This window comes from Taudactylus pleione, unplaced genomic scaffold, assembly GCF_031769625.1.
Source record: "Taudactylus pleione unplaced genomic scaffold, aTauple2 ptg000374l, whole genome shotgun sequence".
Lineage (NCBI taxonomy): Eukaryota > Metazoa > Chordata > Amphibia > Anura > Myobatrachidae > Taudactylus > Taudactylus pleione.
The window spans coordinates 2,846,504-2,867,294 of NW_028284775.1; the positions used below are offsets into that span (position 1 = coordinate 2,846,504).

Genomic DNA, 20,791 nt, shown 5'->3' on the forward strand with positions numbered 1-20,791 from the left:
AAAAATTGCTATTTTTATGGTACACTGTTTAAACATTTCTTTTAATAAAATCGCATTGGATAAGTTTTAAAAAGATGTTCTTCACCTAATTCAATCATAAAAAAAAAAGACAATTTTGGAGCGTTCTTCGGAAAAAAAATTCAGTTAAGGTTAAGACAGCTGTGGTCAAGCATGGATAGCCTTAAATCCTTAGGGTGCCTTGAGGAACCTCTTGTATAACCTACAGCCTTTAGTTATATAAATTACCTGCAGACATTTGCTGATTTTTCCAGACACATAAAACATTGCTTGTATGACACCTGCCTGTCTGAGTGCAGATTTATTCACAATTATAAAACCAATGTGATCTTCAACATTGTATGTTAATTAGCATAACAAAAACTGCTGAAGGATGCACAGTGGTTACACAAAGCCTGCAGCCACAGCCCCTATGTGTAACGTTGGTACCTGTACACTTACTGTGACACAATGCAGAAAGTTTGCTGTGTGTTATTCCGCTGGAGCTGATTGTCTGGTCACCCACATGGCAGGATGGCAGCAGTCAGCAACAACACCTACCTCGCTCACCTGCCAGAGACACGTCACCGCCCCACATCACCCTGCCTGCAGGCTGCTGCACACCGTCTCACACAGTCACACTCCCACCTACAACCGCAGCAGCACTGACTGGCTCTTCCGGGTCATGACGTCACGGCATCCAAGCCTCGCTCTCGTTACAGTGACGTAATTTAGTAAGTTATCGGCCTGACAGCTGTCACTGTATCTGCATAGCAGGCTCCGGGCCGGTGAGGCTGCGCTGCGTGGATACTGCTGAGGCTTATAGCTAGTATCCGGTGTAAGTAGACAGGGAAACTACAGCATACCCTGCACACGCCCCTCCTACACCCGGCGCATAGGCCAGCCCCTCCAGCTCTGCGAGGCAGCTATTTCCGTTCCTGCCGCCCCATGTGACCCCTCACTACGCTAGAGGAAGAGAGAGAGCGGAGGGGTACCCTGGAGATAGCCCGGTGCAGGTGAGGGCTGTCACCATGATGAATACTATCCCCCAGCCCAGTAACCGCTGTCAGCGCAGTGCTCGGCTTTAACCTCACGTTTTATTCTCTCCTGTAGAGCCCCAGTGCGGGGAGAGCGCTGCCATGCAGAGCGTTATCAACTCGGTGAAGGGCAAGGCTCTAGAGGTGGCAGAGTACTGGACTCCGGTGCTGAAGGTATGGCCGTCATCATCGTCATGGCAGCAGCAGGCTGTCTGCAGGTCTGTGCAGTAGGACCTAGCTGCCCTGTCATGGCTCATATGTACCCGTGCAACACACACCTGATAACCTCCTGGCAGAGTAATGTCTGTATAATGGCCAGTGGCGTAAATTTATCCTGGAAGCCCGGGGGCAAGTTATCATTTGGTGGCCCCTCCCCGAGTATGTGACTGTATTTATTAGGCCTATTATCTACTATAGTACATTTGCAGGATATCCCCCGAAAACACCCTTTTTCATGAGATATCTGCATATTTATAGAATCCCCTGAATGTACAGTATCTGCAGTCTGGAGACTAGCCGGGTAGCTAATACTATTTCAAGGTGGCATTAGCTGCTGTTGCCTAAGGTCTACAGATTGCAAAGCATCCCTCCCTGGCAAACTGTACTCAGACCACTCATGCACAGTAGTGCTGAGGATAAGTGAAGGGTTTGCATTAGGGTTGTGTCAGTGGCAGAACTAGAGAGTGGTGGGTCCAGGTGCAAGAATATGCTTTGGGGCCCCATATGCAGTGCCCCAAGTAGTGGTACCCCTATGTAGTGCCCCTTATATATTGTGCCCCCAGTAGTAGTCCCCCACCCCCCCCCCCCCCGTATGTGCAGTGCCCCCAGTAGTAGTCCTCCCCCCTATGTGCATTGCCACCAGTAGTAATCCGCCTAAAGAACATACAAAAAAAAAACACCTGCGCCCGCTGCTGTGTGCTCCTCCATCCTCCCGACCTGCTCTCACTCTGCACTATGGGAGAGACGTCATGATGTCTCTCCCATCACCCTCACTGCGGGAGCCCGAAGGCGGAGCTCATGAGTGAGCTCTAGCCCGGTTCCCTCCGTGGACGCAGCAGCCAATGAGAGTCTGTCTGACTCTCATTGGCTGCCAAAACAAACACACCGCTGCCGGGTATTCCGAGTGTACTACCCGGGGCCAACGGCGGTGTTTGTTGTGTAGTGCAGACCGCACTGCACTGTGGGGCCTGGGGACACTGGCGGCAGGTACAGCGGCGCTGTTGGCTGCAGGGTCTATGGGCCCCTGCACCACAGCGGGCCCCGGTTCAAGCCACCGGCTGCACCGCCGCTAATTCTGCCACTGGGGTGTGTATAGATCCCCCTTCAGTTAATATGCCTGGAACACATGCAAAGGGGTTGGGTACGGGATGTTGGCAGTCTGGACCCCAGCGTTCAGAATCCTGTCTCCGGCATCCCGACACTTGTTGGTTGGCATGCTAAACCTCTCCCTATCCTAACCCTCCCTCTTTGGTGCCTAACCCTAACCTCCCCCTTTGGTGCCTGAACCTAACCTCCCCGCACCCTAAACCTAACTCTCCCCCTAGCATCGGCATCCCGACTGCCGGGATGCCAAACGCATCCCCATGCAAAGTTATACAGCTCTCCCACTGTATACCAGAGACACAAGATAAGGGATAACATTGCAACATTGTCTATTATAAAGATGGGGACTAGGGGAATGTAATGTATGTTTGTATGAAGACTGACCTCAGCTACAGCCCTGGGGTTAATTAGGAATATATACAGCTATGCATTCGTCACAGATAAGATAGTGACCTGTACAGTGCAATTAGCATGAGGATGAGAGTCCTCCTGGTGGAGGGGAAAACCACCTGATGCGGGTGGGGAACCCTCCTTGAACCACCTGATGTGGGGGCTTTGAGGACTGAGTTTGAGCTAAGATACTGTAAGACTGCCACTGTGGTGGGAATACAAATCACAAAATCTCCAGTCTACTGCCGATTGCTTCACATGCTGGGAAGTTGCGCCACTAAAGATCTGCCCCCAGACTCAGTCGCTGGTGCCCCTGGCTCCCTCCTCCCATGCACTCTATTACCCGCAGCTCCGTCTGGTGCATCCTTATTGACATGCAACTGCTGGAAGATCTGCAGCCACGCTTATGTTCCGGCCCACTGCACAGGTTCCACCAGGAAGGAGTGGGACGGGGAGATGTGGGTGAGGGGGGGGGGGGGGGGGGATCGGGACTGCTGCTTTGGTCTGCGGCTAGGGCTGCTGCCAGGGAGACATAGGACAGGGAGTTGTGGGAGAGGGGCATAATAAGCTGCTGAGGAGCAGGGACAGGCTATATAGATAGATGGAAGCGGCAGCTGATGGTCTGCCACAGAGCCCTCCACTAGTATATAGTTATGGTAGCTTCTCAGGTGCTATGTATTGAGCAGCTGTGATGGTACACTCCAGGTACATATTTACAGTCCTAAGTGGGATGAATATATTGTGGGTGATGGAGAAGGTGCCCCTTTAGTACTGGCGGCAGGCATCTCCATTGTCTCCCACAGTTCTGCCCCTCATGATAGTAATAGTGACTTCTGACGTCATCACTTCACAAAATACTTTCTGTAAGATATCCCCGCTATTAAAGCTCCATTCGCATTTCTGTGACTTGTTTAAAATACCACCACTCCATCTTTTTATATGGTCACCGATCTTAGGCTCTTCTAATCTATATAATAAGCGAGAAAGTGTGTCTGTCTCTGTCCTTAATGCACGGACAGAGTTTTAGCCCTATCTCCACCAAATTTGGCAGGGTGGTGTAAATTTGACCAGGAGTAGATTTTTCCCTTGGTTTAAACTTTGTCAGGGCCACACACTGTCTCCCAATCCAATAAAACTGGGACACTCTTAAATTACACTGGTTCTGGGGCTGAGGCAGCTGGCTTTATACACACTCTCACCCCCTTCTGTCCAGGAACGGGACTACAGTCCCGGCATTCCCACCAGATGGCAGGTCTAGATGCTACCATGTGGGGCTCCTCTCAAGTACGGCACTCTCAGCAGGCAAAAGAACTGCCAATGGTAATGGGTGAATCGGAGACTTGAGAGAATAGTGGCATGGGCTTCTAAGACTGACAGCCTCTCTGGCTTAGCTACACCCCACTGCTGTTTAAATTGCAATTAGCAATTTATGGCGCTCTTATAAAGGCCTGAGCACATTTCTTCATTTATAACATGGACAGGATATGGTGCTCTGCTCAAAGAGCCTTGTGGGAGCAATAATCTTATACAAACTACTTATTGTGTTTGTGTGTATATGTATATACAGTATAAATATTTGTCCAAGTAGTAAATCGGGCTTACTCACCAGGGTTGTTTTCAGAAGTGTTATTACTCACGTTTCGGTTACAAAATGACCTTCAAGAGGACAAACCCACACCAATGAGAAGAATAACAGAAACGTGCACCCCAGCAAGACTCTCCTCCTTATATACCAGTGCCAATTCAACATTGAATATAAAACCACATGGGATGCCACCGGAAGTGATTTCGTCCTCCATAGTTACACAAAGTAAATCTGTATTAAGTACTCAGGAGTTAATGGGAGAAACACATAAACTGGTGCCACCATAGCTGCAACAACCAATCTCATGTGGACATGTTTTACTATACGAAGGGTGTGCAGTAAGTTTCCAGATGCACAAAAGTATTATATTTACAAACAAAGAACATTACATTTTTTTCAAAGTATGCGCTAAAGTTGCAAGTGCTCAAAACACTTGGTGACGCAGCTGGACCAGTCTGAAGCAGGTATGTCTTCTACATGTTGCATGAAGGTTTCCACTGCAGCTTACAGTGGCTTAAAACGAATCCCACGCATCTTGCACTTGATTTGTGGGAACACGAAGAAGTTGCATGGGGCCAGGTACGGATTGTACCGTAGATGACCAAGCTCCTGGATGTGTTCATGGGCCAGAAAATCCACCACTTTTTGGACTTGTGGGCAGGTACATTGTCAGGATGGAGACGGGCACCACTAGCGCGAGTTTGTGGATGGCACCTGGAAATAGCTTCTAGCACTTGCGGCAGGCATTGGTAGGCGTACCAATCCCCAGTGACGGTGCGTTGCTGCACGGGTGGTATGGTAGCTACATGACCAGTCTTGGCCACATTGAGCTCACATCGCAACTGGGGTGGCATACCCAAAACTGGGGTCCACTGGGCCGACTTCTGCGTTCCACTGTGGGGAGCAAACCAGAAGTGTACTATGTTTCTGATGCCCAGATTAGCTGCTATTTATACTCCCTGACATAGTATAGTTGAATACTGAGGCCTGACACATAATAAATTGGCTGCTGTGCATGACTAGCCCCAGGTAATGAGGAAACTACTGGTCTTGTATTCACAGTAGAAGGCAAACTTGAAGTCCTCCCAGTTTTTAGTTTCTAGCATATAAGCATCCTCTACTGTATAGTAAAACATGTCTGCATGAGATTTGATGTTGCAGCTATGGTGGCACCTATTTGTTTCTCCCATTTATACCTGATGTGAGTAATAAAACTTCTGAAAAAGACCCTGGTGAGTGTGCCCGATTTACTACTTGGATTATAACTGTGTTGTCCCTATGGTGGTACACTGGATTTCCCCCTCAGCTACTGGGCTGTGTTGCTGTGAGTGTGCCTACCTAATTTGGAAAAAAAAACTAATATATATGATAGGATACTACTGACATGTATAAGCTTGTCTTTATAATATTTACTAACATGACATTTTTATTTTAGGAGTCAAAGTTTAAGGAGACTGGTGTTATTACCCCCGAAGAGGTCAGTAGAAATGTGACGCTGTATTATACTGTTTTATAACTAGTCATGTTATTTTGCGCGTGTCACCATTCTGTCCCATGACACAAGAGTGGCCTGCCATCTCCTCATGTCAGGTCAATTACTTTACTCTGCAGGGCAAACATTTTAGGGCCCCCAAGTAATCCCTATATTTATGCTCTTCATGCATGCAGCTGTTTCTTCCCCATTCCCTGCTGCTGTTACCTCATATACAAGCTGCTGACATTGATTACACTGGTCTACAAAAATAAACCTTTTTTTTTTTTTTTTTCTTTCAGAAGAACTAAATAAATGAATTTTAATGTATTTTTCGTGCTGAATTCAAATATGCATTCAGATTTGTTTTCATCGGGCAGGGTTTTTCTGACACGTTTAAAGTTTTGTTAAATTAGGACTTGCGTAAGTCTAAATGATAAATGTACACCTCATGCTGGCTGACCTAGCTGATGATTTTCTGGCATATTTTACCTTTGGGATGTCTCTCTTCATGGTCCAGCAATAGTCAGCCAGCATACTGGAACTCTATTTGCCTTGTTACCTCTTTTCCATTGTAGAATTTGCTGATGGAAACTCTCGCCATGCTCATCACTGACAGCCCCAAGTAGGGATGACCATCCATGGTTTATGGCCGATGTCGAATGTGGGGAATCGGGGAGAGCCAGATGGTTTCCCTCCATCAATATAAAAGCATAACCGAATGTCCTTCCTTTTTTTTTTTTTCTTTCCACCAAGTGCCGAGACACAGAGCATAGCTCCGCCCCCCAGCACCCGCAAAGCCCCGCCCCAATGTTCTGATTGGCCTGAGGGCCCAGTCAGTCAAAAGTCAGGAATGACCATCAGTTTGTGAAACAATCGATGGTCATCCAGTGAATAGTTTGTAACCATTGATGGTTACTTGCTATATTACCATCGATGGTTACACCGCCGATGGCCATCCACAGTCCCAAGATTTTCTGGGAATAAGTCTAGATGGCAGTCATCTAATGTTAGTTAAGCAGAAATAGCAATTACTTGAAAAGTCCTTTAGGTTCCCTCCAAATCATAGGCATTGCAAATGGCATATGATGTTAACCATTTTTCCAGCCACTGAGAAGCCTAACACATGATACACAGCACATATACAGGGCCTGGTTCTTAGCCAGATAACCAACTTTACAACCAAAGTAAAGTTCATAACCCTTATTCTTACAAGTGGCGTGAAATTTCTTCTCTGAGATTTGAAGGTTACTTCACAACACACATAACCGGAATTGTCTGGATGATTTCTTGGCATTATTCTTAATATTGTAACAACTAATACAACAAATACTTGTGCTAACAGGCTCCTCTATGGTGAGAGACACCCAGGGGTCACAGGAGAATGTGCTGAGCCCTGATAGGAGGAGCCCAGCACACATGCTTTTCTTGTCCTGACCAAAGGGTCGGGGCTACACTAGCAAGTCAGGCTGCATGGAGAAGGGCGCTGCAGGAGGCTCCACATAAAGGTGAGCGACTACAGGGGGACGTATTGTTTGTATGCCCTTGTCTGTGTGTGTGTGTGTGTGTGTGTGTGTGTGTGTGTGTATGACAGGCTATAAAGAACACTAAAATATGAAAAAAGAAAAGTAACTGTCACAAACGCAAATTGAAAACCACTAGTCACTATTCAGTTTTGTGAAAAATATTGACCAGTGTTCACAGCTTATCGCTGAGAATGGTATGGTGTTATGCCGGGTACACGCTAGTGATGAGCGGTTCGGATTCTGAGGAATCCGAACCGCTCCGAACAGGTGGAATCTGAGTCCACCGGAACGCAAGTTCGGGTGTTCCCGCCTGACTTGGATTCCACCTCGAGGCCGAACGTCACCCGTCCAGCGTCAGATTCTCGCGAGAGCCGGGTGACGTTCGGCCTCTATAAAAGGCGCGGCGCCCGGCAGTCGGCACCATTTCGCATGTCACGCGGTTAGTGGTAGTGCGTGCACTGTGCTAGACTGCTAGTGTTAGATTAGACTGGAGACTAGAGTTAGACAGAGTAGGCAGTGTTCTTGCCGCTGGCATTAATTAATATATATAATTATATATATATATATATATATATATATATATATAATCAAAAAAATAACCTCTGTAACTTTACTGGGCATAAGCCCATTGTGTGTGCTCCGTGACTGGGCATAATAAGCCCTCTGTGTGTACTATATTATACAAGCTCCGTGACAGGGTATAGCCCACTGAGTGTATTATACAAGCTCCGTAACAGGGCATAAGCCCACTGAGTGTATACAAGCTCCGTGACAGGGCATAAGCCCACTGAGTGTATTATACAAGCTCCGTGACGGGGCATAGCCCACTGAGTGTATTATACAAACTCCGTGACAGGGCATAGCCCACTGAGTGTATTATACAAGCTCCGTGACAGGGCATGAGCCCACTGAGTGTATTATACAAGCTCAGTAACAGGGCATAAGCCCACTGAGTGTATACAAGCTCCGTGACAGGGCATAGCCCACTGAGTGTATTATACAAGCTCCGTGACGGGGCATAGCCCACTGAGTGTATTATACAAGCTCCGTGACGGGGCTTAGCCCACTGAGTGTATTATACAAGCTCCGTGACGGGGCATAGCCCACTGTGTCTATTATACAAGCTCCGTGACAGGGCATAAGCCCACTGTGTGTATACAAGCTCCGTGACTCCAGTTCATAGTGATAAATTAATATGGATCACGAGAATGAACCGAGAGGAGAGCAGAAACAACATGTAAATGCTAGCATTGCAGCAGCTGGAAGTCAATCACTTTCATCTAAAGTTGATGCTCAAGGGCGTAGAGGCTTTAAAAACTTAGGGAACCTGAAATCAAAAAATTTAGATTTCGCAGGGGTAAAGCCAAAAAAAATCCTCTAAAGACTACTACTATTGCAGAGAAACAGAAAATTGGCAACATACCATTCACCACACGTAGCGGCAAGGAAAGACTCAGGCTTTGCCCTTTATTTCTGAGTGGTGGTTCTGCAACTGTCAGTGAGGCATCTTGTGCCTCTCATGATGATAAAAGACCTTTTCAATCAGACTATAGAAGTGTGAAAAAATTTTAAACCAATAAGGCAGTAGAACAAACTGTGTTTTTTGAAACACAAATGTCAGAAATCCCTGAGGAGAGTCTAAGTGGGTCCACAAGTGGCATTGCTATGTGTAAGCCTGACCTTTCAGAGAAGCCGCCCTCCACAGTTTCTTTTCCATCTGTAGTTGTGGGGATGAGCAGTATTGCCGAGGACATAGAAATTGAGGATGCCACCGTGGAATTGCAAGAGGATGAGAGGGATATATGTGCAGCTGACGCTGGCACTAATGAGGATGTTGAGGATGAGGATATTATTTGTATAGGTCAGGCACCAGTGGAAGCAGCTCTTGGCCAAGATAAGAAGGCCATTGCCATGCCTGGGCATAGAACCAACAAATCCACATCTTTTGTGTGGAATTACTTTTACCCAAACCCTGACAATGTTTGTCAAGCCATTTGTAGCCTCTGTGAGACCACAGTTAGTAGAGGTAGGGACATTAAGCATCTAGGAACCTCTACGCTATTACGTCATCTGCAGCGAGCTCATGACAGGTGTTTGATAACAGAAACTACTGCAAAAAAAATAACAACAAGCAGTCCAGCATTAGCTAGATGCCTTCTCTCTACTAAATCCCAGCACCTGCAATCTCCGCCAACAACACCTTCCTCCTCAATATCCTCAGGAATGATCAGTGGTAGTACAACATCCAATTTGTTAATGCTAAGTCACGGTGACTCCTCCAATTTCCAGGACACCTCAGAAGAAACTGAATCTTTGAGCGCTAGGCTTGCTGCTGCTGCTGCTGGTGGATCTTCATCCCAGAAGTGGACCAAGAAGACTACTAGTAGTATACCAAAAAAAACAATTGACTGTTAAAGAATCTCTTGCAAGGGGAAGCAAGTATGACAGCTCTCACCCTGTCGCACAGCGGATCACTGACGCCATGACAGCTATGCTAATATTAGATCTGCGTACAATATCTGCAATTAATGCAGTGGGATTTGCACAGCTAATTGAGGTCATGTGTCCCCGGTACCAAATTCCATCTCTGTTTCATTTTACCCGAAAAGCCATTCCTCGGCAGGACCAGGACGTTAAACAGAACCTAATTATTGGCCTGCAAAATGCTATTGTACCCACTGTCCACTTAACCACATATATGTGGACAAGCGGTAGTGGACAAACTAAAGATTACATGACTGTGACGGCCCACTGCGTGGGTGAATCGCCTTCAGCAGCAGCAGTATCTAACAAACAACACCAGCTCATTCAGAGGTGGGCAACTCTGTGCATCACCGGATTCAATAAGAGTCATACCGCTGTCAACCTCTTAGAAAAACGAAGAGATGTCATAGAAACATGGCTTACCCCACTTGGACTCTCCTCAGGATTTGTGATTTCTGACAATGCTACCAATATAGTGAAAGCATTACAGCTGGGTGAATTCCAACACATCCCCTGTTTTGCTCACACAATAAACTTAGTGGTGCAGGGTTTTTTAAAAAGCAACAGGGGCGTGCAGGAGATGCTGTCTGTGGTCCGAAAAATTTCAGGACATTTTCGGCGTTCAGCAACAGCATGCAGGAGATTGCAGCACCTGCAAGAGCAGTTTAATTTGCCCTGCCATCAACTGAAGCAAGAAGTGTTAACGAGGTGGAACTCGACCCTGTATATGCTTCAGCAGATGGAGGAGCAGCAAAAAGCCATCCATAGCTATACGACAAGCCATGACATTGGGAGAGGAGGGGGAATGTACCTTACCCCAGCACAGTGGAGAGTACTTTCTGTCTTGTGCAAGGTGCTCAAACCATTTGAAGTTGCCACTTGTGAAGTGAGTGCTGACACTGCTAGCTTGAGTAAGGTGATTCCCCTGATTTCGCTTTTGGAAAAGCAGCTGGAGAAATTGAAGGATGAGATTAAACAAAGTGATTCAGCAAAGTATGCTGGACTGATAGATCAAGTCCTTTGTTCGCTTCGCCAGGATCCACGGGTGGCCAAGATCTTGAAATCTGATCATTATATTTTAGCAACCATTCTTGAACCTAGGTTCAAGTCATATGCTGTGTCTTTCTTTACAACTGACCCAGATCTTAAAAGAACCAAAGCACTCCTGGTGAGCAAGTTGGCAGCTGAAGTGACACATGGCACTACGATGATGTCTCCTCCTTCGGTTTCTCCAGCAGCAGCCAGAAAAAAAATGCTCCTTTTCCAAAAGACCCAGTGGTGATGCAGATAAGTCAAGTCAACATTTTGACATCTGGTCGGGTCTAAAATATTTGCCCAACACCAGTGACACCTCTACCGTAACTCCATCTAATACGATTACCATCCAAAGAATGGTAGAGGATTATTTTCAGGACACCGTACACATAGACATGTCAGAGTCCCTTCGAATATTGGAAGAAAAAAAAGGCAATTTGGAGACCCTTGTATAAACTGGCTTTGCATTACTTAAGCTGCCCACCCTCCAGTGTGTACTCGGAGAGAGTTTTCAGTACAGCCGGGAACCTTGTGAGCGAACGACGAAGGAGGCTACTTCCACAAAATGTAGAAAAAATGAAGTTCATTAAAATGAACTGGAAATTTCACGAGGAAAACCTTTCCCGCCAATCACGTCACAGTACAGATACTTCTGTAATGGTGGATTCCAGCGGGGATGAACTGATATTGTGTGAGGAATCGGATGATGTACACACTGATGAGGGTGAGGATGGCAATGATGGTGACATCATGCCACTGTAGACCTGTTGCCTTTAGTAGATTGGAAGATTTTTTTGTGGGGGCCCAAACAAACCAAGCACTTCAGCCACAAAGTGACAGTACCTGTCGCTGAAATGCTTCGTTTGTTAAAGGTGCATGTCCTTTTTAAGATCCAACATAAAGGGTGGGTGGGAAGCCCAAGGACAATTCCATCTAGCACTAACTTTCATTTCTGCCACTGCTGTGTGACATAGTTTCATAGATGTGCTTTAAACTGTGGTGTCAGTGCCGCTGCTCTGACGCTTGGTAACCAGCCAGCTCACTGCAACCCTTAGCCAATAATGGTGAAAACAATAATTTAAGCTGTGAGGTGGTCTAACTTGACTGTAAATGACTGGTAATTAATGTTATTGAGGTAAATAACACTCTAGGAAGAAAAAAAAAAAGCCCAATTTATGTCATTTTAGAATTTATTTATTTTTTGCCAGTTTTGACAAAAAATCCAAATCCAAAGCCAGTCACCGCAGTTTGGCAAATCCAAAGCCGGACGACGAATTAGAACCAAATCCGTCAAAAATGGTCCGGCGCACATCCCTAGTACACACTAGATGATGTCATCCAATCCGTCAGATTGGACAACATATCGGGAGAATCGGCCAGTGTGCTCCCGCGTGTCGTTGGCGTCATCGCTTGGCGGACCTGCATGCAGATCCAACTGTCATTTCCGGCATCGGCAAGTGTGTACGCACTTGCCAATGCCTGGTCTCGTCATTAATGATGTCGGTCTTTAGACTTGTGGACACCTTTTTTACCTGTGTTTGTGACACATAGGTGCCAGCTCTGTGGCTGCTAGAGCTATCTTTTTGTCTGTTATGATACTATGGATCTGTTAAGTGAAAAACAATGAGTGGGTGTACTTATAATATTGTACATGGTGATTAACAATATCTCTATAATACAGTATTACCTCCAACTTGTTGGGATCAGAGTACAGGTGGAATTTAACTGCTTATGAAAGGAAGTTGAAGTGGGTTTGGTATATGGCTTTCATTGCATATTGTTTGGTGTTGGGAAATGGGAGAGAAGGCTGTTTGCTGCACTTATTAGTTTAGTTTCAGTTTTTACAGTACTTGTAGAATTTTTGTGTTATTTCCCTCACTATTTTGACTGTTGACTTTGGTGTTAACCTGTTTATTATGTTTTTGAGTAGGTAACCATATTGTAATTATGTTGTTGTGAAATACTTAACAATTTCCACTTCCTGATTCTGTATTTTAACTTGTCTTTTTCTAAGAATGTTTGTTTTCAGTTGAAATTCTTTTTCGCAACAGGGTTTTTTATTATTGCAAAACCATATTTTTAGCAGTATTTACTTTTTTTTTTTTTTTTTTTTTTCTCTCAATGGTAGTTCTTTTTTTTTTTCTTTAATTTATGGATCAGGATTAACTTTAAATTGTAGGGGGAAATTGACATCTTGATATCTTAATGCTGTAATTTGACTGTGGTTTAAAATATTGTAATGTCAATTGTCTGAAGTGAGTTAGCTTTTATGCTGTTTGCCCCCACCTAGTATAACCAGCTTGCAGTAGGCAGTACTGGAATAATAAATAAAAATAAAAATGTCTATTGCCTAGGTTTGACTCATTGACCCTTGAATCCTCTCCAAGTGCCCAAGTGGGATAGTGTTGTGTGTCCTGTTCTGGTGATTTAATCATTGGGGGCACAGGAATTTCTGGTATCTCTGGATAGCAACACTTCCCCATTGTTGAGGATTACCAGTAGGAACCTCACTAATGCGTTGCCAGGGTAGTCCTGATCATACTGTATATGGATGTCATTATGTTGAAGGCTTGCTACTGAAAGCTGGTGACTCATTCGGCTGGCTATTGCTTTTTTTGCAATGTGGCTGGATTATAGATGTCCAACTTTCCTATTTTTTCTTTGACCTGCTTTATTTTCCCATGTGGAAGCTTTGATTTATTAATTGGCAAGAATATAGCATGGATATCTTCCAACAAGTGCTTCTAAAGTGTCACCCTAACTCCAATGCAATAGTAAGATGTGGGTACACAAGGTGTTAATGAGCCCTGGACTTGGGAAAGGTGGATAAAGAGATGTATAGCAGCGAACAGTTACTGTGACATCTGCAGGCAAGGAAAGTGACCACTGTCAATCTAGGTTAGGATGTACAGTACAGAGAGGAGTATGGAATGTTAGGCATGTACAAAACCATCCATACTTCTGGATATCCTAATATTAAAGGAAAGTCTGCTACATATATCTATTTATTCACCTTCCATTCCCCTGAGCCCTGTGGCTCATTACCACCTTGTTTTCCCACATTTTACCTCCTAAACCTGCTTTATGGATTTTAATTAATATTCTGAAGGGTTCACTGAAAAAAACGTGCATTTGTAACTGACCCAGGTAAACCTAAAAGACCACAAAAAAGTAATGATGGAAAAAATAACTGTAGATTTCAGACAACGGTGGAGAATATGGAGAACTCCAAGCCTCCAGTTACCAAGTTCAGCTGTAGCCTCGACTGAAGCACCGATACCCAATGGGTGCGATTCAATTCAGAGTGATGTTGAATAGCCCCGGGAAGGAGTACCTGGAGCTATTCCATTGCTTGCGCCTTAAACTGGGCGTTTAGTCGCGGTAACCGGCATTCTCAGTCTACAGTGCCACCCGTGAGGCTGTTAGCGCTGCTTTAAGCTGGAAAAAAGCATTGTGGCCTGCACTGTAGTCTGATTTCTGCTCTCACCTCAGGAGGGTGCAAGCAGAAATCCTCTAGTCAGGCTTAACAGCGCAGCTAATTGAATAGCTCCGGAAACTACTTCTTAGGGCTATTCAACATCGCGCTAAATTGAATCGCCCCCAGTGTCTCTTATTCTAGTTCCAATTGTAAATCTCCATAATCTATATAGTTGCATAGTGTTCACGCACTCCTACGCGCGCCCGAAAAGGGGGCCTGTCATTAAGACTCCGCCTTAGCACCACTCGTGGGGGCATGCCCGGCACTTACAGAAATGCCGAGCTGCCCCCAAGCTCTCCTGAATAGATGCCAGGCGCATATGCCCGTCATCTATTCACCGGTGGTGTTCGCTGCACCGCAATTTTTCCCATGTTTTAGCGTAGTGCCACCAAAATGGCAAAAGGCGCATTCTAAAACAGCATAGCATGATTGCTAGTTGCATAGATAAGTGGCAAAGAGAAAAAAAGTGAAAACTTCCAAAGAGGCACAACAGTTGCTATTTCACCCAAGACCTGTGGGGTTATTCATTGTGTTCTATAATTGTTTTGCTTCAACAAAGCTACATGCATGTTTTCTGCAAATTACTTGCAGCTCAGCCCTGGTCCAATTTACATTTTATGGGTTTTTTGTTTTGTTTTTTTCTCTGTTACCACTTTAAAAAACTGAACTGCTTGTGTGTTAGCTTCATGCAAATGGATTATTATAACTGCCATTTTATCTCCCAATTTCAACAGTTTCTGGCTGCCGGTGACCATCTTGTCCATCACTGCCCTACATGGCAATGGCAAGTATACTTGTTGGCTAAAAGCTAAGACAAACCACTTTGGACTGTGATGGTAATGTAGCTCATTGTTCCCCCGTATAAACTTTTTCTCTGCAAATTTAACCTATATAACTTTTGATAGTACTCAGGGGAAAACTTTATCCCAATGCCGAATTGTGTCCAGTTCCTCTCCGTTTGTCTGGGGACTTGGACTAACTGGATATCTTATTATGGACTTGATAGCAACTATATTTTTCAAGTTATCACACAAAAATTAATGTTTGCATCATTACCAGTACATTTAAGTATCCCTAGAATGTATTACTGTGTTTTGGAAGACCTTGGATCTCCTCCAAGCTAGTAAAATCATTCTTATGAGGAGTTGATCGCATTTCCCATATGTGTAATACAGGGCTTGATAAATTTTCCTAAAATCTAGGAGCCAGGATGAAAGTGTAGGAGCAAGACCACCGTCCCCCCAAAAAAGTTACAGGAGTGAGTGAGGAGCACAGCTCTGTGTGTTATGCAACTGTTATACACACCAGTGGCGTAACTACGGAGGGTGCAGGGGGTGCGGTTGCTATGGGGCCCCGGCGGCTTAAAGGGGCCCACCGGCCCAGCGTTCACACCCCCTGCACCCTTCATTTGCCGGGCGCCTGCTGAGATTGTGTTACCAGCGGGTGCCCAGCTCCTTCTCTTTTCTCAACCCCCCCGGTGCCAGCAGAACCCGGACGACGGAGCTCACTCCTGAGCTCCGGCTTCCGAGTCCTGCAGTGCACTATGGGAGTGACGTCATGACATCACTCCCATAGCTCCGAGGAGCGGGCGCCAGGGATGGACGTCAGCAGCAGGCACTGGGGTTTAAGGTAAGTATGTTTTTTTTTATTTGTGTGTGTGTGTATGTCTGTGTGCAGCGGGGGGCGGGGCGTGGCCTTACTACTGGGGGCATAATATAGGGGCATTACAGGGGCCTGCCTCACTACTGGGGGCATAATATGGGGGCATGACATGGGGCATAATAGGGGCTTTACTACTGGGGGCATAATATGGGGGCATGACATGGGGCATAATAGGGGCTTTACTACTGGGGGCATAATATGGGTCACTACAGGGGGCATTACAGGGGCCTTACTACTGGGGGCATAATATGGGTCACTACAGGGGGCATTACAGGGGCCTTACTAATGGGGGCATAATATGGGGGCATTACAAGGGCCTTACTATTGGTGGCACTGCAGGGGGCACTACTACAGAGGGCATTACTTTTAGGGGCATTATTACCAGGGGGTATTACTACAGGGGGCATTATTACTACTGGGGACACTGCGTAAGGGGCACCATTACAGTGGCCATTGCATAAGGGACAACATTACAGTGGGCATTTAGTGATTTAGAGGAACTACTGTGGGCAATGTGTAAGACCGAAGTTAGGGGGGCCCCTTAAAAATGTTGCTATGGGGCTCAAAAAGTTCTAGTTACGCCCCTGATACACACTATACTAGTCCACAAAATGATCACAGTTGAATGGATACAGTAAAATGGAGGCCCCCTGACTGATCTGCACAGCTCCTCCCCTCCCCCCCCCCCCCCCCCCGCCCCCCCCCCACACCCTCCAGTAATAACGGACCACATTTCGCATAAAATAATGGTGCCAGAAAGTACAACAAAACCCCCCTCCCCTCGTGGTCACACCACTATCCCTCTGAAGCCACTCCACAATCCCTGGCCATGCATAGACCCTACTACCGGAAAGCTCTATGCAGCCGGAGGTAGGAGACGGTAGACAGCCGGGACGTACAGGAGGATCAAAGTAGACTGGGACAGACAGCAGGGATCAGAGCAGGCCAGGATGGAGAGGAGTCGTCGGTGCAGGCCGGGACGTACACAGGCACAGCAGTCACCGCAGGTGACTCTCAGCACATGCACTCCTGTGCATGATATGAACACCGCAATACTATAGGCACGAATCTCCACCGGAGCTGATGTGGATCTGCTTCCTCCCTCACTGCAAAATCTAGTAGGCAGGCAGCAAAATCTGGTAGCCATGGCGACCTGGTCCCTGGGATTTGTCGAGCCTGGTGTAATAGGAAATGCACTAGTTCAGAATTTGTCAGATCTCAATTAGTTTCTTTTACAGAGGTACCACTCCATATCTAATGCCACCCCCAGTGCTCTTCTTCTTTTTTTTTTTTTTCCTCCTACTTGCAGTGTTCACATCTATTTTAAATGTCTGGCTTGTGTATAGGACATGTGAATACACTGTTTATGGTTGATTTTTAGATGTCTATGGCAGAATTTAAATATCTCACCATCTTGACTTAAATGTGATAGCTGTACTTTTCCCTGACACTCTGAATGTGAAAATACAGACAAATAAGCACCACTAACATCAGAAAAACTTCACGGAATTGGCTAGGCTGGATTTACCCCATCAAGGTATAGATCCGCCAGGGCAACACTTTTGTGACTGCTGTTCCATATATACACTATGGATGCATTTCAGCAGTCATTTCAGTATTCACAGTGTGATTTGTAGCGGTATTATCCCATGCAAACCGCATTGCAATTACGAATTATAATATATATGCCCCTAGATATTGGAGAGGCTTGGTATCCATGAGTGATTTGGCTCGCACTGAAATTTATGGAAACTTAAGCACATATATAACTACTAACAGGTAGTCTGCCACTGATTGGTAATAGTAAATGCTGATAAATAAAGGGAACTAAAACCTAAGAAACATTACCAGCCCCTTTTAAGGTGCAAAGGGTTTGAAATGGCAGTCCAGAAATCTAATGTTCCCACAGGTTAGCACCATGTCCCTAAGTATCCCTCACGCTGCAGGCTGGGTTCTATTTGGTTCTTGCCCCTTGTATCTACTAAAAGGGCTTGGTGGTGATAAACTGCCCACAATTCTTTTCACGCTTCTCTTTATAAATGGAAACCTGAATCCCCAGCCCCTCTTACCCAGGAAAAATGTTAACCCTCCCCAAACACAGGTCTTTACCCTCAGAAATTCTCATGCACCAGGTATGGGCTAGACCAGTTGGGGCATTGGTGTTCGCCATTTATCGACCGAAGTCACTTGGAGAAGGGGCATAAAAGAGGGCCTCCTAGGTCTCCGGTCAAACCTTACAAAACCAAAACTAAATCAATATGGGGCAGTACTAAATTAGATCAGGCCATTAAGCCATTGAATTCTAGCCAATGGAACCATGTCCTGGTAAATGTAGAAAGGCAATTCATTGCAGACCGCAATCTTTTCCATAGTCATATACATGTCTAAACGGGTAAACCATTCTTTGATAGTAGGGTGGGGACACTTTGATCTCCATTTAATTGGTATAACCGCCTTGGCTGCACTGCTCATAAGATGCAAGAGGGACTTTTTGTATTTACAAATTCTGGGCCTTCAGGGACCCCCTCTCCCACAATATCTCTTGCAGTTTGAATAATTTGGTTACAGAAGGAAGTTGGAGAAGGGCAAAGCCACCAAATATGTGGAGGAGAGCCTGGCTTCCCTTTACATCTCCAGCAAATATTGGGAAAGCTTGGAAACTCTTTACTTCACACCCTGGGGCATCTATACCACCTTGTAAACCTTATAGTGCGTCTCCAGAACCGAAACATTCTGAGAAGCATGTAATAATTGAATAGCCTGAGACCATTGATGGTCAGTTAGTGAAACGTTCAGGTCAGTATTCCAAGGCGTTAGTATACAATCGGGAAGCCGGCTGCCTTAATACCGGCAGTCTGCTTCCCGACTGTCTTATCCCGGCGAGGGTGAAATGCCAGGCGTCTAGATGTAGACGCCTGACATTTCCCCGACGCCAGGTTTAGAGCACCCGGGGGGGACTTAGGGTTAGGCACCCCCCCCCTCCCCAGGAGGGTTAGGGTTATGCTAGGGGGGAGGGAGGGTTGGGGTTAGGCACCCTCGGGGGGGGACTTAGGATTAGGCACCCCCCCGGGGGGCTTAGATTTAGGCAGCGAGGAAGGGGGGGGGTTAGGGTTAGGCACTTAGAGGAGGGATTAGCGTTAGGCACTTGGGGCGGGGAGGTTAGGGTTAGGCACCCCTAAGGAGGGTTAGGAGGTTAGGTTAGTCAGTACTTGCCTATAGACTATCGTGATTTCCAGCTCTGTTGGGCTTCCGCTGCCGGGAACTCTGCTTTGGTCGGCCAGGTGCTGCTGGGAATCGAACCGCGGCCGGGTGGTATTTCATACAGATTCCAGTAGAATATATGACCAATATTCTGACTGGAGAAGGCTTAACTCTGTTCTCAGGTCTGAAAAGCACAAACCCCTCCGGTATCAACCAAACTGATTTAACCTTAAATCTCAGGGAAGTTCCAAAGGTGAAAATTATGTGCATCTAGGCCTGGGAGAAAGTTAAGGGTATGTTAAAGAGTGGTCAGTGGGAAGATGCAGAGGATATAGTCACTGACCCCACAGTTTCTTCCAAATTTGAACGGTGGGCTTAATAGTAGGGTGATCAGTTACAGGTATAGATTGAAGCCAAGGTGGGGCTTGTAAGGAAATGGCACTAGAGCACTCTTCCACTGAAACCCATTGCCTAAATGTACTTAAATGTACAGCTTGATAATGAAGTAGACAGTTCAGGAGCTGCAAGTCTCCCATTAACCTTTATTCTATAGAGAGTCTCATGGCGAAAAATCTGTTTCCTGCCATACCAAATAAAGTCCTGCACTACTTTGTGGAGGTCTCTAAATAAAGATGGGGGACCCAAATAAGGATCGTTTGCAAGTAATACAAAATTCTCGGGATAATATTCATCTTAATTTTATTGACTCTCCAGATCCACATATAATTTTGGGTTGCCAACCACAACAAGGGGGTAAAATTAGCTTCCAATAGGTTTTGTAACATCTTTTGTCAACTGGATGCCCAAATAGTGAATTTGTGAAGGATGCCAAATGATCCGGGGCAGTTAAATTGAGGGCCACTAACTGTGAATGGTTAATTTTAAAATTAGACAAAGTACCACATTTCTGAAATTCATCAGTCAGATTGTGTAGCGAGACCATTGGATTTGAGACTATTGCAAGTAGATCGTCCAAAAAGAGAGCTAATTAGTATTCTGTGGACCTCAACCTCACCCTCCGAATGTCTGGGTTACAACGTATTGCACGTGCAAAGGCCTCCATACACAGTATAAAAATAATAGGAGACAATGGACACCCCTGTCTAGTCCCATTTGAAATCGAAAAAGGTCTAGATAACAACCCATTAACTTTAACCCGTGCATAGGTATTTTTATATAGGGCCAATATTCTGGCAAGGCAATCAGGACCCAGGCCCATATGTTGGAGCACACAGCCATAAATTGCCAATCCACCCTATCAAAAGCTCTTTCAGTGTCAGTGGATAGCAAAATTGTAGGATTCTGTGAAGAAAACCGCTTTAAACATTAGGTAAATAATTTTTGTTGTCTTTGGCTTGATCATTATGAATTAAAGTGGTCAACAAGAGCTTAAGACGATTAGCTAGCACTTCTGCGTATAGATTAGGATCAACATTAAGTAATGATATTGGCCGGTAGCTTGAACACAGGGTCGGATCCTTGCCTACCTTAGGAAGAACAGTGACCTGTGCTTCAAACATTTGGGCAGAAAATAAAATTGCAACACCTTTAGTTTTGCCCTCTGGGTTGTCGCTGTAGCAAACACCTTTCTTCTTCGGGGTC

The 20,791-nt window shown here is 45.6% G+C and overlaps 2 protein-coding genes across 3 annotated transcripts in view; one reads left to right on the plus strand and one right to left on the minus strand.

Annotated features, from left to right (window-relative positions):
* The window catches only part of SLC35A5 (solute carrier family 35 member A5), a 34,371-nt gene extending 33,474 nt beyond the window's left edge, over window positions 1–897 (minus strand). The window contains 1 exon segment of the mRNA XM_088444945.1: window positions 559–897. Coding sequence (XP_088301071.1) covers window positions 559–595 — 37 coding nt within the window. The 5' untranslated portion in view covers window positions 596–897.
* ATG3 (autophagy related 3) overlaps window positions 746–20,791 on the plus strand; it is a 61,332-nt gene continuing 41,286 nt past the window's right edge. The window contains exons 1-4 of one of the 2 annotated variants that reach the window (XM_088444948.1): window positions 746–835; window positions 1,111–1,208; window positions 5,768–5,809; window positions 15,061–15,110. In XM_088444948.1, the coding sequence (XP_088301074.1) occupies window positions 1,137–1,208; window positions 5,768–5,809; window positions 15,061–15,110 (164 nt within the window). In that variant the 5' untranslated portion in view covers window positions 746–835; window positions 1,111–1,136. The other variant, XM_088444947.1, reaches the window with a different exon arrangement.